Here is a 19,020-nt window from a genome sequence, read left to right as displayed (position 1 = left end):
GTAATAATATGAAATAGATCTTCATAGGACAATAATGGTTAAAAACATTAATGAACACTTAAAATGGCCTTATATCTGCTTAACGACATCATAATGTGTTATAAACAGTTTATTATATGTTTATATACTGCTCAGAAATTGGAAATAGGGAAGTTAAAGGATAAGTTCACCCAAAAACACACAAATTCGCAACAAAACAGCGTTCTCCCAAACAGCTGAAGTAGATGGGGACTTGTTTTAAAATGTAAGAAACATCCAATAAAAAGAGAAACAAAACGTAAAATGGCTTCACACAGCTCGTCCGAAGCAATCCAAGCCTTCAGAAGCCTGAGATTGATTTTAAAAGACGTTGTTTACACCCTTGGCGAGCTCGTTCAGCCACTTCAGACAGGTTTTAATTGCGTTTCTTTATTTTTATCTCTTTTTAATGGTAAAAAGAACAAAGTCAGGACCGTATTATAAGATATGAGGGGGAGGTGTTGCGGTGTGGTTCTCTGCAGCCTCCTATAATTTTCACCTACAGTTTCCATTATCTGTGCAGGTCATTATCGACACCGACAAGTCCAGCTACTCCCTGAGGTTTGAGTCCCGCGAACACCTCAATCATGTGGTCAGCCATATTAATTTCGCTCTGTCTCGAATATTCAACAACTCCATCTTTGCGTAAGTGCCACTTTCTCACAGAAAATGTGAATAATCTGTGCAGTGGTAGATAATCAGAAAAGCTGAAAGAAGAATGACCTTTTTTTTTTTATCCGCTAATCTAAAGATAAATGGTTCCTAACAGTGTCTGTGTCTTTAATCTTTGCAGCCCGTCCATCTGTCATTCAGACAGTGACCTTTCTGAAGGCAGCAGGAAGTATTCGCCCAGCTCGGAGACTTCAGTGGAAACACAGAGGGCCTGTGGTAAAAAGAGACATTATCATCAAACACGGGAATTTGCACACATTAGTACACACACACACACAGATAGAGTCACGTGCACACATATTGGCAGACTCAAGAGGAAGTTGGCTCACATGCTCCACAAATGCTCCCCCAGATGTTCTTTCTAAAGTGCTCTGTCACCCAAATAAAAGATTGATAATTTGGACAAATGTTTCTGCGTGCACTCTCCTCCGTTCTCCCTCCTGTTATCGCCGAAGGAAGCAGCTGTTCACATCGACTCATTCATTCTTTTTTTTCCTCTCTCTCTTGTTTTTTTTTTCCTCCCGCCGCCCGCCTGCGTCTCTCAGGAGGCTTCTCAGAGACGTACTCGGCTCTGTGCGACTATAATGGCATCAGCTGCAAGGAGGAAGTGCAGTGGGTAAGAGCTGTGGGACTGTGCCTGTGTCGCTGTGAGTGCCTTTGAGTGTTATGTACAGCACTGTGCACAAAATGAGGGGGTCATATATTGCAGCAAACAGGCTCATGGGTAATGTTGCTCCTAGGACGTGGACACCATCTATCACTCCCAGGACAACCGCGAGTTTAACCTGCTGGACTTCAGCCACCTGGAGAGCAGGTGAGGGACGAAGAGCGGTCAAACACTATTACCTCCGATATACGGCACCTCATTTACCTCAGTTTTACCTTTTTCCAGGGATTTGGCGGTGATTGTGGCATCAATGGCGTACAACACCTGGTTCACTAAGCTGTACTGCAAAGACCTGCGCATAGTAAGTACAATCTGCTCTGGTTTTGCTTCGCTGTAAACACAGGTGAAAAGTTTACATGTTTGCTTCCTCCTTCAGGGGTCGGAGGTCACCGAGCAGGTCCTGCACACAGTCAGCAAATCCTCCAGCCTGGAGGAGATCACTCTGGAGAACGCAGGGTTAAAATCGTGAGTTTTGGTCCTTCTTTTCATCCGTGCAGTCGTCTATAAACTCTGTTGCGAGGACCACGCAGCCTGTGAAAACACTTGTATCATCTTGTTCTGTGGCTCTAAAGGGAGCGTTTTAAAGTCTGAATCATCATCCACTGTAGGATCTGGCATTTTTTTGGAGCTTGTCCTATTCAAGGGATTAAAAGTCAGGTTATTTCAGCCTCTGCTGCACACAGTCTGACAATTCAGTCTTTCCATTGCGATTCTTAATGGAAGCACGATGCCAAATCTCCACAGCGCTCCTTTAAAATGTTTGTCTGTATTCACAGCATGTGTTTTTGTTGTCTATGAAACTTTGGCCTCGCTTTACAGAGACTTTCCACAGAAGATGTCAGCTGCTCTGTCAGAGAACCCTGCTTCTGTCATCCACTCACTCAACCTGGCCCACAACTCACTGGACAACCAAGGTACAATGAGATGTCATGTCTCGATGTGGCTGCTTTCAGCCTGAGGTGAACTGTCCCTTTAAAAATCCCCATTATGCCTGTGAATGAAATCTAGTTTTGGCTTGATCACACACACATTAATGCTCGTTGGTGGCCAAACGAAAAGGTCTTTCAAAACAGCCAAAGATGGCCGAGAGCGGAGCTGAGGTGTCTAATGTCTGGTTCTGTAACTCCATTTCTACACCTTTTGTTTGCACACTGCAGGTGTGTCAAACTTAATCCAGCAGGTGTGTCGCCTCAGCAAGGGACTTCGTCTCCTCAACCTCTCCAAGACCTCACTCACCTCCAAAGGTTTGATCTCATCCCTCTCTGACGTCCTTCCTTCTCTACTCTAGTTCAGTATTTTCAATAAAGTGCGACCAGTTTTTGTAGAATTTCCTTTCCGTGCAGTGTAAATTAGTCAAACGACGCCCACAGCAGTTTGTATAAAGCTGCATCTGATCGAGGAGCTCTCAGAGTTTGTGTTAGATTATAGTTAAAGGAATATAAAACCTCCAAAGCCCCAGATAATTCAGCCTCCTGAAGAGCTTTGTTTCATGCTACGACTCCATATTGACTTTTAGTATGATGCCTCGTGCAGCCCTGCAGGCAGCGTGCCTCCTGTTACCGTCTCATTTTCTCTTGTATCCGGCGGAGAATTTAAATATTACATTGAAGCAGACAGATACTACACTCCGCTTCTCGTTGCATCCACCGATACCTGTCGCTGCAGATGTCTATGAATTATGTAAGGACGAAAAATGTTTTGAGAGCGTTCTCTGTCTTTTAATATTGTACAACTCCCCACTCCCTCCTCCTCTCTCCCTTTTTCCTTTTATCCCCCTCCCTCTCTCTCTCAGGAGTGGTGTCTCTCTCTCAGGCTCTCTGCTCCAGCGATGAGTACTCCAACTCTCTCCTGCACCTGGACCTGAGCAAGAACCCCGGGGTCCTCTCGGGGGAGGATGCCTCGGTCAGAGAGCGCAAAAACCCATCTGGAAACAAAAAAACACACACTACTCCATTTTTTCGCCACTTTTTCAGCTTGATATGACTCCTCTCTCTCTCTCTCCCGTTCTCTCTTTCTGTTTTGCAGAACTTGTATCTCTTCTTGTCTCAGCCCAACTGCCTGGTCCATTTGGATCTGTCGGGCACGGATTGCTCCGTCGACTCGGTGGGTGTTTGACGTTCATGTGCGATGCTTAAACGAAAATGCATTTCTCTGATTAACCGTCTCCACCCTGTGTCTCACGCAGCTATTTGGGGCACTTCTGAGGGGGTGTTGCGCTGATCTTTCCTATCTGAATCTTTCCAAAAATTCCTTCTCCCACAGGTTAGTCACATCTTTAAGATTACCTACACAAAAAAAAGCCAAATCTGCGAATATATCGCCCTTATTTCACCTTAAAGGCCTCGTCCTGCCTCTCATCGCCCCTTCCTCTCTTTCTTCTTTGTCATTATCTCCACCTCTCGCTTAATGGGAAATCAGAAATGAGCTTTGTGGGAGTCACAGGAACATTGTGTTTCTTCTCTGTGGGTGTGTCCACTGCCGTTTAGAAAAGCAGAACTCTCGGCGCTGCCTGCATAGATAAGACTCATGAATATTTAGGCAGAGCCATCTATCATTTGACCCCGCTCGCTGCCTCCTCTAACACCAAAGCGATATTCACTCTGTTTCTCATCCTTCACTCGGCGCTGCACTCATATTTACCCAGCATGTCAACAATGTGACTTCATCACTTCTGTGTGGCCGCTCTCTCCATCCATCTCCTCGCTTCTCCTTTAATCTCTCATCTTTTTTTTTCGTCCGACAGAAAAGTGAAGGACACGCTGCCGCTGTTCCGTCAGTTCTTCAGCCTGGCCTTCAGCCTCACTTATGTCAGCCTGGCCTCTATGAAGCTGCCCCCTGATGTTCTGAGGTGTGTCGCTTCTTATTCTCCACTCACCCTTTTATCTTCTGCAGCGATGGCAGATTTGAAGCGTGTGGATAGCCGCAGCTTCCTCTCCACGTCTTTTCTCACTCGCTCCTACACTTTCTGTCTCCACAGGGCTCTCCTGACGGGGTTAACCTCCAATCCTCATATCAACGACCTTCATCTAGACATCAGTGGCTGCGAGGTAAGAGTTCCACATCTGCAGTGGATTCTGAGCACATGTTCAAGGGGTAGGTCAGTATTTTTCTCCTCATGCAGTTTGAAGGTACCATGAGCTTATCCTGTGGACTCCGTGGAGCTTGTGAAATGATGTTGTCGCCATTGTCAACCTGTGAAAAGAGAAATTCAAGGTTGAGAATGCATTGAAAAAGATTTTCAGCTGCAAAGAAACGTCTAAATGAATGAAATGAAAGACCGTGAGCGTCTGAGGAGAAGAAACTCAAACTTCACACACTGTGAGTGACACCAAAATCACACATCAACGGACAAATATACTGCAAGTCACAAGTACACATTTTGGCCCTGATTCTGCAGCTGAAGTCGGAGCCAAAAAACCTCACAGTTGATATAATTTGTACAATTTTTCCTCATTCTCATTCTCTCTACAACGGTGATTGTCGACCGGCGGCCCGCAGGCCACATTCTACCCACCAAAGATTCTCATCCGGCTTGCAGATTATTTATGAATTCAGAAAATGCGAGCATCTAATGTTACTCATCAGTGGAAGAGACCCAGCCTGTGTCCCGAGAGTGATCATGTATTAGCTCGCCGACCCCTGGCAACGATCCAAAAATTGTAGTTTGTAGTTCTCCCGTGTTCATGCACAGGGGCAACAAAAGACTGAGAGTTGTGCTTAAAAAACGCCTGTCTGGAACAGGTGATAGTATCATGACCGGATGTGAAAGGAGCATCCTTGAAAGGCAATCGTTCTGGATGGCTGAGGCAAACATGTGACTGTATGAAGGATATCACCAGGAACACAGTCAGGAACACTTTGTTAAACCTTTGTCGGTAAACAATATACCTTCCCAACGTTTTTTTAAAATCGGGTTTGTGTTTGTTAAAGCAAAAAAAAGGCGAAGCTAACAGGTAGCAGACGACGTTTTCCCCCTTCAACTGAGCAGAGCAGCTGCAGATCACAAGCAAAGCAAACTCACTGTTCAACAAATCTTCAGAACGCCTGCGGAAACATACAAAAAAAAAGGCATCCATAAATCTGCCACACTCTGGAAAAATAGAGCAAATCCCTGCAGACTAAACCTAAAATGACTCGGATTCATGCTTGTGCACATGTTGGTTTTCCGCTTCTCTCTATCTCTATCTCTATCTCTCCCTCTGTCTCCAGCTCAGGTCTGCGGGAGCTGCTGTAATCCAGGAACTCTTCCCCAGAGTCTCCTCTATCGCCACTCTGGATATCTCAGACAACGGTACGGTGGCACGCTTCAACACATCCTGCTGTGACCTTGACTCTCTGTCCTCAGGCAGGAGATGTTTGAGTGGGCTGTTAATGAATCAAGCTGAGCCGTGTTGAGCTCTCTGCATATATGTGTGTGTGTGTTGACAGGTCTGGATGCAGACTTGCTCACAGTACTGCCGGCCCTCTCCAGACACCCCTCCCTGAAACACCTTTATCTGGGCAAGAACTTCAACATCAAAAACAGGTGCTGCCAGTTCTCATTGTCACGCTTTACTGCAGCTATGTATCCGTGTGTGTGCGTATGTGAGAGTGTGTGTGTGTGTGTGTGTGTGTGTGTGTGTATGAGCACGAGGGCGCATGCACTACATATGCCAGCTTGAATGTACGCGTCTGTGATTTTACTTCCGTTCTCATAAGCGGCTGCCGCTCCTCGGGCCGAAAGCTCGCCGGCAGCAGGAAATGACTCGCGCCAGCTCATACAGCCTCGTCTCTGTGTTTGTCTCCACGCTGTCTGTCTGCAGGGTTCTGGATGAAGTCCTGCAGAAGCTGGTTCAGCTCATACAGGAGGAGGATTGTGTGAGTGAGAACACGGGAGATATCCGCATTCATTCAAAGGATACTGTAAGATGCAGATATAACAGTTTGCCTGCGCTGGGTTTGCTTCATTACAAGTCACTGAAATAGGAAATGGATCAGCTGCAAAGACACAGAAAAAATCTGAATTTCTAGTTTCACTGAATTGTCTTCTGGAAGGAACACAATTAAAATGATAATAAACTTAATAATGAGATAATAAAGATAGTTACGTTTAAAGGAGACACATTATGCTCATTTTCAGGTTCATAATTTATTTTGGGTTGTGGGAGTCGGGAGAAATGTAAATGTATCTAATCCCTCTCCATTAATCTTTAGTTAATAATTCAGCACAGGCTTCCTTATTTAAACATTAATTATGAATAAATACATAAATAAATAGGTAAAATATAGTTATATATATATCTATACATTACATTAAATTAACTAAAACTATCAACAGAATGTGAGGGAATATCAGTTTTGACATTATGATGTTAAAGTATTGTGTTGCAGAGATATTTACTGAAGTTAGCATGCTAACAAGCTAGCCCTTGCCCATTCAAAGCTCTCTCAGCTCCTGTGCTAGCTACTGTAAACACTAAAACTTCCCCGGTCCTCGAGCTCCCAGTCCGAACCGCTGACTTCACTGCTAACTGAGCTAACTAGCTTACAGCAGCTACAGTCTGCAGCACAATTATCAATTCTGACGCTTGATTTTCTGGATAATTTTTGCATGATGTTTCACTGCAGAGGTGTCGCTGTATCATGAATTATTACTGTGTCTCTACCCTTGCAGGCACAGTGTCTATATCACTACACACACATGTTGTAAATAATTCATACATACAGCATGTTAAGTCATATTCGCTAGCAGTCACATCGCCCTGCAGTAAATCTCACCAGCTCCCCAGCCCCCTCTTCTCTTTCCACTGCTCATTTTTCTCTGCTTTATTTATTCCTGAATTACCCAACATACTCGTTCACTCTAACACTCGTGCCTCTTCTACCTTTGTTTCCCCAGTGCCTGCAGTCTCTGTCCCTGAATGAGTCACGCCTACGCTCCAGGGGCACCGTGCTGGTCAACGCCCTGGGCAGCAACACCTGCCTGAGAAAGGTGGACCTGAGCGGGAACAACATGGACGACATCGGAGCCAAGATGCTGAGCAAAGCCCTGCAGATCAACACCACGCTCAGGTGAGGGGTAATAAATGTAGAGAGAGGAAATGCCTTTGTCTTTTCTGCAGTATCACTTGTGCTCTATACGGAGGTTTGTATTCAGTGCGACTCACGACTTTGCCCTGCAGGAGTGTGACATGGGATCGCAACAACACCTCCGCAGCAGGATTTCTAGACTTGGCCCGGGCGCTTGAACAGTAAGAGCATTAAAGCATCTTCATCATGTAGTCTGTAAATGTACGCTATGATTTAGTCAATAAATAAGAGGATAGCTCATATAGCTGCTGCAGGAACAGTATTGATTTTAAGGGACCGTGATAGATTTACCTTCTATTTTAAAGCATTTAAACATACTGAAATTTGCAACGTGAGCAGAGCAAATTGCTGCTTTCCACTTCGCTATCTTAAATGGTCCAGACTCACCTCGAGGCTATGGATGACATGGTTATACAGATCAAAGTATTACTCACTCGTTGCATGCCATAGGAGGGATATTTTGGGATGAGCTCCGTCCGTTGGGGATATTAACCCTAACTAACCTTTGAATCTCTAACCCACTTTATTTTATCTCTTTAGTCCGTCACTGTCTCCTTCAATAACTTCACCCCTTCCTCTGGTGTCCCTTCCTCTTCTGCTCTTTCCTCTCTCAGTAATTTCACCTTGCAGTACATGCCTCTACCCCTAAGTGACATCAGCCAGGCGTACCGCAGCGCCCCTGAGAGGACAGAGCAGGCACTGACCAAGGTTGGCATCAAAGCCATGAACAAAGTCATTGTCAGAAGGAAAAGCTTAAACAGATTAAACAAAATCTGGGAGATTTGATGAAGTCTTCCTGGTTTGCAACAAAACATCTTCATTGTGTTGTCTTACACCTTTAAAACAAGTACTCATCAAGTGCTTTGGATCAGACATGAGCTGAAATTATACGTTTTATGTAGTACTGGGCAATATAATCAATATTATATTGTTATTATGATAGAAGACTGTATATCACCTTCGATTGTGTTGTCTTTTCCTGGTTTTAAAGGCTGCGTTACGGTCAAATTATGTAATTTTCTGAACTTACCTGAATGTTCTACTTATTCTAATATTTACCTTTACCCACTTAGTCATTATATCCACACATTGAAAACATTATTTATCAATAATCTCAGTCTGTTAATAGTTTGTTAAAATACCAATAAACATCCCTACAATATTGTAACAATATCGATATCGAGGTATATAGCCTAAAAATATTGCAACATTATTTTAAAGGCCATATATCGGCCAGTCCTCGTGTTAGACATCGAAACGGTATCAACAGATACAGATCTGAGGCTCTATGAGTGGTGTAGCTCTTAGTCAAAGGTTATACTGCCCAATTTTGTGTGATGATTTTATTGTTAAAATCCTACCACTGCAGAAATTAGTATAATTTCACATGTAACGCTAGAATAGTTTGATTCACCAAATGAAGAAATAATCAGGACCCCAGTTGCCCCAAAGCAGCTTATGACAGAGTCCCATTGTAAGATAATATTATCCAATATTCATGCTCTTTTAAGTCTGTTTTTGGTCTCCACTAACTGCTGAGGAACAGATCTGGCTCTTAAGCTGCTAAATGCTCCACTAAGTTCAGCAGCTAGTCGCTAACTGTGTCTGTCTGCCGCTTGCTGTTGAGCAGGGTATGCACAGTGGGTTTTCAGAGCATTTATTCCTGAAAACAACTGCATGCTGCGGTGAAAGTGAACTAGAACCGGACAGCTAAACAATGAGCTGAGGCTCACTATAAAGCCGATGGGAGCTGCAGACTCAGGTGCTAATTATCTATAGGTTCATCTCTTGAATGTATTATTTAGACCTGGCTGCAGCAGCAACGTCGCTCAGCCTTGCTTGCAGTTTTGCCCAGTGGCAAGCATTTTCCAAATTAAAAAAGAGACGCCTGTAAAACTTGTTGGCAGGACACCTCACCTGCATCAAACTTTTGATCCGTGGAGGTGACATATTCGTAAAAAAAATCCTCGAGCTGAGGAAATCTGTCTTTCCTGTCGCCTCTCTGAGCCGACCTGTCGATACAACCATAAAGGCCAAAATAAATAAATTATTGCCACCTTAAAATAATGTGGCATATTTAACTGTCGGTAAGCAGAAGTGGAAACTTAGAAACAACACAACTGAAATGTTCAGTGTGCAGTAAACAGTCCGAGTCCGCGCTGCTGATTCATGTTACTGAGTCGAAGGTTTCAGAAAATAAACTTTGATCAGTTTAGATGCTGCTGCTGGAGGCAGACGTTACTCTGAGGTACAATTTCATCCTGAAACAACACAAGCGCCATAAATGAAAGAAAAAACAACAAACTGAATACATCAGACAAGTAGCATTTCTGGCAGAGGAGACTTTTGGGTAAAGATTCTGTACTTTGATGCCGCCGCAAATTAATCAAACACTCGCCCACAGCTTTCTCCATCAAAACGCTGCAGTCATTACTGTTTGAGTTACCGGATGGTTGTGTGGTAGCAGCCTTACATGTTGAGGACAGTGCTGGCGGATGTAAATCACTCAGTGGATACACAACACATGTCCAGTTTGCGTCGGAGAATAATTTTAATATGTATAATGTTTGAAGCTAGAAAGGTGGCAGGGTCCGCCAAATATAAACAAAGTAAAACAGTGTGAAATTTCCTGATTACCTCAATCTTAAGATGCTTTTAGGAAACAGGGCCCAGAAATGTAAAATAAATGATTCATAAAAATGATTCATCTGCTCCTCTCTGCATCCTTTCGCTCTGCTTCATTGCACTTTGTTTCCTCTGCAACAATCCACCTGTTGCATCATCACCTCGTCTATTCTCTCTGTCCTCCTCGTGTTTTTAAGCCCGGCTTATATTCACGACCCCCTTGTTTCCTCTCTGCTGCGCAGATCCAGCGCGCTCTGGTGAGGAACAACCAGACCCAGCGCTTCTCTCAGAGGCAGGCCCTGCGGCTGCACCAGGGCCTGGTGACCAGCACTGCCGAACAGGTAGCGCTCATCTTGCGCCGCGCTCACCTTTTATGTGTGTGTGTGTTTGTCAATCTGTGTTTTTATGTGCGCTCGTAACACTCCCCTGCCTGTCTGTTTCCAAGGTGATGGAGCGCCTGTGTGTGCGCGTCCAACAGCAGGTGTGTGTGTTGCGAGGCGCCGGAGAGGTGGAGGAGATTCAAGCTGCTAAACAAGTGCTAAAGGAGGCCAGGAACTCCCGCGCTGTGAGTTGATGTAAAATGTATGAGCGTAGTGTTTGCATCGCTGTCATACATAAATTTGAATTAATGTTTTTTTTTTTTCCTCTCTAAGCTGTACCCGTCACTGTGCGAGCTGGCTCATGTGCTGTCTGTGGACGGGCCGGTGCGGCAGAGACTCGACTCTCTGGCAGGTGAACTTGCGAAAGCCGCGGACAAGGAGCTTCAGGTAGATCTCAAGAGCCTCTTTTCACACCGTGATCCATACACGGATGACTGAGTTACTGATCGCTGGCATCCGTTGCAGGTGATCGTCGACTCTATGGTGTCTCTCTGTCGCGAGCTCTGCCCTTTATCTTCTTCTGCAGCGGAGAGGCTGAGTCCTCCACTCTCATCCGTCTCCGAGCGCGTGTCCATCCCTCGCTCAGCCATCCGGACAGCTCTGATGGAAAGAGCGGCGCAGGATATTCACCGAGCCTTAGAGTAAGAGCGAGATGTAGAAAAAAAAGTGGAGAGGAGCAGTGAAAGGCTGCAGCAATAAGTCTGAATCTGATAAGCCAGTTATTGATTTCCTCTCACTTTTACCAAACCTCTTCCCGTCTGTCTCTCCCTTTCCTCTAACCCAATCTTCTGCAGAGAAGTGAAGCTGTCAGTGGTTTCCTATCTCACCAACTCCATCGTGGACCAAATACTGCAGGAGCTCTACGCCACCCATAAGACCCTGGTAAATGCAAAGCACTTAACAGAAAATGATGTGTCTGAGACAAAGATAAAGCGACCGAGTTGGCGTCAAAGGGACTCAAGAGCGCCGTCTTTTTCAGACTCGGCAGGTGTCTCATCTGAAACACTGGGAGGGGACAGGTGAGGACGGGACAGAGTGGAGGTTTAACAGACACAGAGACTCTCTGGACATCACAGATGAGGAGCTCACCACCAGCATAGTGAGTATGAATATACACACACATGGGCTGATATCAATCTTTCCATCTGGCCTCCTGTATCTCAGTTGAACGCCCCCAACTCTGACTTTCTCTTGCTCTTCACACTACTACCCTAGAGGGGCAACCAGCACGTCGATGCATCAGGACAGAGTTTTGTAGTCCGAGTCTAGATGCTTTCCAGAACTAGATATTTTTGTTCATTTAATGAGCATTGTTATATCAACCACATAAACACAATGGATTTACCAATACATGCTGCTGATGCTCCATAATGAGAAAGAAATAAACAAAGACTAGAACGCATTTTGAGGTGAATCCTCTCGGTGATGTAATAATAACAGCTTGCTCACACGTGGCATTTTGTTTGAATGCTGCGTGCAAATAAAAATGAACCAGGGGGCAAATTCATCATCAAATTAATGTCTGAATCAGAACAAAGCAAATGAACCGGCGGTCTGGAAACACCCGTAGAATCGCTTGTTATGAGCAAACTTCACATTTCTATTAATATTCTCAAGTAAAATCGAGGTTGGCTGACTTGAACTTGATCTTATTTGCACAGAGGTCAATTTTTTCACACAATCTATGTTATTGACAGTCCTTTTTGTTATAGCTCTGCACAGAGCCATCTCTGTTAAAGAAATTCAAAAGGATTTAGCGATCTAAAAAAAGAACAAGCCCAAAAAACTATGAAAATGGTCAGACACATTTTTCGCCACACTCCTTCCACCTGCAGCGTTTGCTTTGACCCTGGCTGAGAACCTTTTTATATGGATTTCAATTTTGGAGTCACAAAATACCATATTCTGTTCTGTCGACTCTCCCCGAGGCAGCGTTTGTGTGATTTTCCGATATATTATTACAGTGTTCCTCAGTTCTCATCTCCGGGCCTGATTCTACCTTCCATTTCTGTCATATATTGTATCAGTGTGGTCTGTAATCTTATATACATCAGTGTATATGTTGACTTTACTAGACTCGCTCTCACCCTTCACCATCTTAATCAACTTGAGTACTGCTGGAGGAACTGATGAATTTTCCTCTGGGGTCTGGCATTTGAAATTTCACTGACTTTCTTGACAGGAAGGTCAAAATTTGAAAAGCCCTAATTCGTCCAGTGGAGACGTTTCAACAATACTTGGATTGATGATGTATCATCAATTCAGATGTGTTTTGGCCTTTAGAAGCTTTTCACTGATTGGCTTGATTAAAGCAGAGCATTGAATGTCCAAAGTCCAAAAGGGCCTATAAATCCTACTCCAGGAGGCTGACTGCCATTGAACTTGCACAAATCAAGTCATCTTGATGCATCTTGGCCAAAAAAATGACATTATGAGTAAAGTTGGTAATCTGTGACTTGGTTAGTTCTGCACTCTGTGCCCTCCTATACAGTTTTCAATCCCTCCCCATCCCTGTTTTTTCTTTTCCCCCACACTGACCTGTTTCTCACCTGACCTTCAGAGTCTCCTCTCCCTCAGTTACCTCAGTTAGTTCTGCAACAAAGCTTGTTTTTCTGTCTGTTTGTTTATCATCAAATCGCCCCTCTAAAAATGAGAAAACTGAACCTTGAACTAAATCTGAAACACATTACCGTGACTGGTTATGTAGGAGCGCCGAGACAACCCGATAAAAGTAAATTGCAAATCTCTTTTGACGCACGAAAAGAGCAGCTCAATATTTATAAGACAGCAGGTAAAAATGCAGACTGTTTCTCTGATTTTATCTCAAGAGTCTGCCGTAAGCCCTGGGCCTTTTTCATCACAATCAGTTCACTCATTACCCGTTCAGACGCCTCTAGCCTTGATGTCTCCTCTAAAAACCTGTCAGAAAATTTTTGTCTGTGAAGCTGAAAATATCAGCACACTCATTTATTCTACTGCAGAGTACCTGCAGTGAACTGGCTTATACTGCTAATACAGATCATTTTGTACCAATTTCTTTCCTCTTTTCATCAGAAACTTTTCCTCATAAAACCAACAACTTGTTGTTTGGATGTTATGTCCTCGAGTGTTACCTCAAACAGATGTTGGAAACTGCTGTGACAGCTTTTTATGTACCACCGTACTTAAAACAATCATCATAACCTTCCCTACCTTCAGTAGTTATAGTCATTTCCATCCAATCACCAAACTTTTGTTGTTGTTGTTTCAACATATTTTTATAAAAGTTAATTGCACAATGTAATAGCTATTTAATAATGACACCATCAGCGATTAGTTCTGTACCCTAATAACCTCCACTGTGGTGTTTTGTCTGCCGCCAGGTGCAAAATCTCACAAGAAAATGAAGGCTGACTGGTGATTCAGTCCGACACAACCTGGCAACATTTGTATCTGCTTTCACGTCCCCATGAAGGAATACATTCATGTTTGTCCTGTGTTGTTGGTAGTTGCAACTCTGAGGAAAACAGAAACGATCCAGTTGTCTTTGCAACAGCGGCGCCCTAAGATATGTCTCCACTTTAAAGGTGCAATATGTAAGAATTGGTCACATGTCGAAATCATACTCACGGCAAATGGGGGGCAGCATATCACCAGAGTAACTGCTATCTGCTGCTAACTTAGCTGCCGTGAGCTAGTTAGCTCAGTTAGCCATGCAGCTAGTGGTCCAGGCTGAGAGCTCGGACCCCTGCGGAAGTGGTGGTGTTTATATCCCTTAGCACAGGTGCTTTGGACCGGGACAGGCCGGGGCTAGCCGGTAAGCATGCTAACTTCAGTAGGTATCCCTGCAACACAATGTATAGATGTCATAATGTCAAAACTTTAATTTCTTCACATTTTGCTGATCATTTTAATTAATATTTTAAAAGAAATCTTTCATATTGCACCTTTAACTAACTTTAGTTTTGATTAGTTTTAGTCTGGATTCAGCTCTGAAGCAGGTGGTCTGATATGATACGCTCTTAATGTAACAGCACTATTGTATTATTCATTAACTATTAACTTTGAGTAGTATCTTCTGTGGAGCACCTCAAGGATTCATTTCAGGACCCTTCATTTTCTCTCTTTACATGTGTCCTGACGTATATTTCTTTCCAATGTTATGTTGACGACATTATATTTTATCTCACTGTAAAACCAAACAATATGTGTAATTAAAAGACCTTAGGGACTGTCTGGAGGAGTTTCAGGACAATGGTTGCTAACTCTCTCCTGCTACAAGCGACAAGTTTGAGTTGGTAATTTTGATCTCAGTGAGGCTGCACGTAATCACACCAGTGTTTTCAAAGGTGTAAAAGCCACCTTGAATTCATGCTCCCAACATATAGGAGCAACATATCACCACAGTAACTGCTCACTGTATATTTCTAATACACCCATGGGTGTAGCTACTGTTAGCTTGTTAGCCATGCAATAAAGTACATCATGATGGACCAACTGAAAAGTCGACCTGATGATGGTGCTGGATAAAAATTTATGAGATCACCAAAGTCAGTCTGATTTATCCTCTGGGCAAAATCTGTAGAAAATGTAATGATCCATCCTGCCGTTGTTGAGTGTTAAACTGCCACGTCTAAAAAAAAAACTCAACCAGCTATCTGCCGTGCTTAATCCTTGTGCCAAAGCCTTTCTTTTATACTACATATCTTTCAGACTGACCTCAGCTTTCATGGAGAATCGCTTCAGTAGATGAATCCAGTTTCCTTCCGCTGAGAAGATTTTCTGTAATCAAGCTTTTCCTGCCGTGCACCCTCTGATCTTACAGCATCAATTGATTGTTCTGTTATTCATCTACCTTCTCGTGTGCCAGAGTGTGTTAGCTATGTTGTACTGTCAGTTTTTATGCGTTCAGTTACAGCACGTTTTTTTTCCCAAAGTGATTCGATTGACAAAAGCACTGATTGGCCTGAAGGAGTGCTTCATGACATGTTTACTTGGCCCTGCTTGTGTGCCTTACTCTGATACTTTCCCATCATCTCAATAGGATTTTTTCTTTCTTTCTCCCAGGACACAATAGCCATTAAGAAGCGCAGCTCGAGAACAAGACGAATACGACCCGTCTCCACCAGGCTGAGTGAGTACTGCTGTATATCCTCTTATCCTCCTCTCTCCCCTCGTTCCGATTAAGCTCTGACCCCATCCTGTCGTTTTCCCGGCTCCATTAGTGTGTTTTCTGTCGGCTCTTTTTTCCTGTCTCTCTATCTGAGAGGTATATAAAGTCTCTATATCTCAAAGCGGTCACTGATTGTCTTAAAGTTGACAGAAATGATGGCTCCCTTTGATTCCCCACGTCTTGACACCTCGACTGTGTCTTCGCCCTCTCACTTTCTCATCCTTCTATAATCCTTTCATCTCTCTTCGCTGCTATCAGGTCTCTGTGATGACTCCAGCTCCTCACCACCCCCCTCCGTGCCATCATACTCCTCGCCGCTATCCCGCTCGGCATCCTGGGAGGGCCTGTCAGAGCTGCCTACACAGGGTCTGCCTCTCCATCATGTGACGCGGGTTCGGCCGAGGCCTCCGCGGAGGCACAAAGGAGGGCACCTCCCCTCTGAGACGGTAAGGCGGGGTTGATTTTGGCACCTTTTGACACATCGTACCATGTAATGTGGACGTCGTGCAGTATTTCAGTATACATCGCCTGTTCTCGGATTGCACGCGTAGCTTCTATCTATCTCTGCATAATTCCCCCATTTCCTAATGTTCATGCCTGCTGGCAGTGACTCCCGTCTTTGTCAGAGGTAATCTATACAAAGTGGATGGCTGCAATTGGATTATGTCATTTCTCTGAAGCCAGTGTAATCCATTTGTTTTATTGCATGCAGGACATTTACAAATGAAACCCAGTGCAACTAACATGACCTTTCTTGTGTCTGTGTGTGTCTGTGTGTGTGTTTGTGTGTGTGTGTGTGTGTGTGTGTGTGTGTAGCATTGCAGTGAAAATGGAGGAATAAGCCCTCTTGATGATGGACTCCCAGATTTCTATACTAAAAGAGTTCTCCCTGACAGGTAAAAGTTTCTTTTGCTGTCCTCTCAGTCCTTGTGAAACTATATCTACGAGTTTCTTCTTCTTACATAACTTCCCCTCAATTTACATGTTTATCTACAAATCACATTTACTTTAAATGACTTCCATTTTCCAAAGCCTGCCGCAAGTTTTTAGATTGAGTTCCGACTTTTCAAGCAGTCATTATTCTCTATTTCCTTCACCAGGCATGAAATACATTTTAAATTTGCTCGGGATAGGTAGAGATTGGTGAGTCACAGTGAACATTTTGTCATCTTTAAATAATTGTCCCACAGCAGTGCTGCTGTGAGCAGAAACCGCTTTGCAAATCGTTTGAGGGACGCCCAAGAGAGTTTGCTGCTGAACAGCAACCTTTAATGATTAATACAAGAAGAAGAAGAAGAAGAAGAAGAAGAAGACCTGTTTACTTATTGTTTGTCTTCTGGGTTTGATTTTCCAATAAAATAGCCTCAGTAAAATGCTTTTTTTTTTTTGCAAATGGATTTTTTTTAGCAAAACAAGGGTTGAAATGAGTAAATCCAGATTCCACATTAAGCAGAGCTATGTCGCAAAATTAAAATGAATCTCTGTTGAGTGAAACTAAGTTTATTGACATTAACCACAATTAAACAGAGTTGAATCGATATGAAGATGGTACACAAATTAAATTGTATACATAGTGTTGCACCCAAAACTCATACTTGAGTAAAATTAAAGATATTATGTTAAAATATTACTTTGGTAAAATTAAAAGTCACCCACGGCAGCAGTAGTTGAGTAAAAGTATTAAAGTATCCGATATTAAATGTACTTAAGTATCAAGAGTACAAGCAAAAGTACATTATACATATATTTACATGTATGTATATACTGTATAAAGTATGGGTTGATCAGTTATTGGCCTGGCTGATTATTGGATCCCTTATACAGCATTTTTCAGATTGTCTACTAAGTAAAGTTATCAAATATTATATAGTGGAGTAAAAGTACATTAGTTGCCTGTTCCTGTTTTTGCAGCTACATAATCAAAGCTTTTAAATAACAAATAACACTTTTATTGTGAAGGATTTATAGAAAACGAAATATGTGTTTCACCGAATTAGCGGAGCTTTGTTACCGCAGATTATTTGACATACAGCAGGCGGAAGAGTGTTTACAGCCGGTCCTCTGACCGCTAGTCACAGCCATGAATCCACCCGCTGCTTTTAAATGTCATCGACTCAAGACCAGGGCGTCAAACCGAGTTAAGCCAAGTTGGCACGTGCTTATGTGAAAGCCATAATAGTTAGCCGGCTGCATTTCTTTTCCTGCCATGTTTGAGAGATGACTCAAACGTTCAGCTCCAAAACAGAATCCACGCTGAACTGGAATCATGATAGAAATTCAGCAGCATCGTGGGTCGCAGTTTGAAATGAAGTTAAAAGTTGCACAAGATTTAGATTGAATCCAGGTTTAGAGCAAAAAACTAAACCAAGGTTTAAAGAAAGATTTAACATTCTTAACTTTAAGCTTTTAAAGGTTTGTGCAACATAATTTGAGCAGTGATTTATTCAGTTTTAAGAATGAATCCTTGTCGGTGCAACCCAGCCTTGAATCTCAGTTGTGAGAGCGTCCTTAAATGCACCAGCAGGACAAGAGTTTTCTGAATAGTCGCATTAACTTCCGACTGAGATGATGAAATGTTACTGAAATGACTCGATTGAAATCACTGTAATCAGTGGGAGCAAATAATTGTAAAATGTATGGTGTGCTTTGGCACGAAACACAAATCTTTACCAAATGACGCTCAGTGGAATCACTTCAATAGAGGGATTTTTCATCCATCGCTAACAATGAGTCCTCTGTGAGCGTGTTACAAAAGAGGGGAAACCATCTCAAGAAAGGCACACAACAAAAAAAAAACTATGAATAGACAAACTACACTATTACAGTGAATGCAAGTGATTGGGAAATGTGTGTGTGAGACGTAACCTTGGCTGAGAGTCTTTACCTTCTCTCATTCTGTAGCTTCGAGGCGGAGGAGGAGATTCTCGAGGAGGATAATTGATTGTTGTCCCAGGTTGTTAAATACAGACGCTTTGAATATCAGACGGCTCAATTTAGATTAGAAGTAATTACTTATGAGCAATACGATTAAGCTATATGTCTGAATTTCCCGATTTAAATCTGCAATGACATTACACTGACTTAAAGTGAATGGAAAAAGCATAAAAATATTGTATTTCAGACTAAATACATCAATGCTTCTTCCCCCTATGTGTGTTCAAACGTGTTTTCCTCAGGCTTTATTCCAGCTGGCTGATGTTTAGGTTATTATTCTTAATAATTCAAGATGCGCGGTTGTGTCTCTGTGACCAGTGTGTGCTGTCTGTCTTTGAAGTAATCTCATGGCGAGGTTCGGCTTGTTTAGCGCATCCTGCTGGCTGCTTTTACATTCAGAGGCAATCGAATCGGCTGTCCATCAACTCCGCTCGAGTGAAACATTAATTTTGTCGCTCTTTGATGATTAGTGGAGCTGGAGCTGGCTGTTTGGAGGATTTTGG

General features: G+C 43.1%; 1 protein-coding gene across 1 annotated transcript in view; it reads left to right on the top strand.

Moving 5' to 3' along the window:
• LOC141005056 (capping protein, Arp2/3 and myosin-I linker protein 3-like) overlaps positions 1-19,020 on the top strand; it is a 33,112-nt gene that overhangs the window by 7,071 nt on the left and 7,021 nt on the right. Inside the window, exons 5-32 of the mRNA XM_073476799.1 lie at positions 542-663; positions 812-906; positions 1,236-1,306; positions 1,431-1,504; positions 1,583-1,658; positions 1,734-1,822; positions 2,177-2,271; positions 2,515-2,601; positions 3,150-3,259; positions 3,383-3,460; positions 3,543-3,619; positions 4,101-4,205; positions 4,335-4,404; positions 5,567-5,648; positions 5,786-5,882; positions 6,160-6,214; positions 7,236-7,408; positions 7,519-7,587; positions 8,041-8,134; positions 10,294-10,392; positions 10,497-10,616; positions 10,705-10,818; positions 10,897-11,072; positions 11,226-11,313; positions 11,411-11,530; positions 15,478-15,544; positions 15,842-16,029; positions 16,400-16,479. Coding sequence (XP_073332900.1) covers positions 542-663; positions 812-906; positions 1,236-1,306; positions 1,431-1,504; positions 1,583-1,658; positions 1,734-1,822; positions 2,177-2,271; positions 2,515-2,601; positions 3,150-3,259; positions 3,383-3,460; positions 3,543-3,619; positions 4,101-4,205; positions 4,335-4,404; positions 5,567-5,648; positions 5,786-5,882; positions 6,160-6,214; positions 7,236-7,408; positions 7,519-7,587; positions 8,041-8,134; positions 10,294-10,392; positions 10,497-10,616; positions 10,705-10,818; positions 10,897-11,072; positions 11,226-11,313; positions 11,411-11,530; positions 15,478-15,544; positions 15,842-16,029; positions 16,400-16,479 — 2,771 coding nt within the window. The remainder of the gene's footprint in view (positions 1-541; positions 664-811; positions 907-1,235; positions 1,307-1,430; positions 1,505-1,582; positions 1,659-1,733; positions 1,823-2,176; positions 2,272-2,514; positions 2,602-3,149; positions 3,260-3,382; positions 3,461-3,542; positions 3,620-4,100; positions 4,206-4,334; positions 4,405-5,566; positions 5,649-5,785; positions 5,883-6,159; positions 6,215-7,235; positions 7,409-7,518; positions 7,588-8,040; positions 8,135-10,293; positions 10,393-10,496; positions 10,617-10,704; positions 10,819-10,896; positions 11,073-11,225; positions 11,314-11,410; positions 11,531-15,477; positions 15,545-15,841; positions 16,030-16,399; positions 16,480-19,020) is intronic.

Source organism: Pagrus major, chromosome 11, assembly GCF_040436345.1.
Source record: "Pagrus major chromosome 11, Pma_NU_1.0".
Taxonomy (NCBI): domain Eukaryota; kingdom Metazoa; phylum Chordata; class Actinopteri; order Spariformes; family Sparidae; genus Pagrus; species Pagrus major.
Note: the sequence above shows the minus strand (reverse complement) of the source record. Positions and strands in the feature narration are given on the sequence as shown.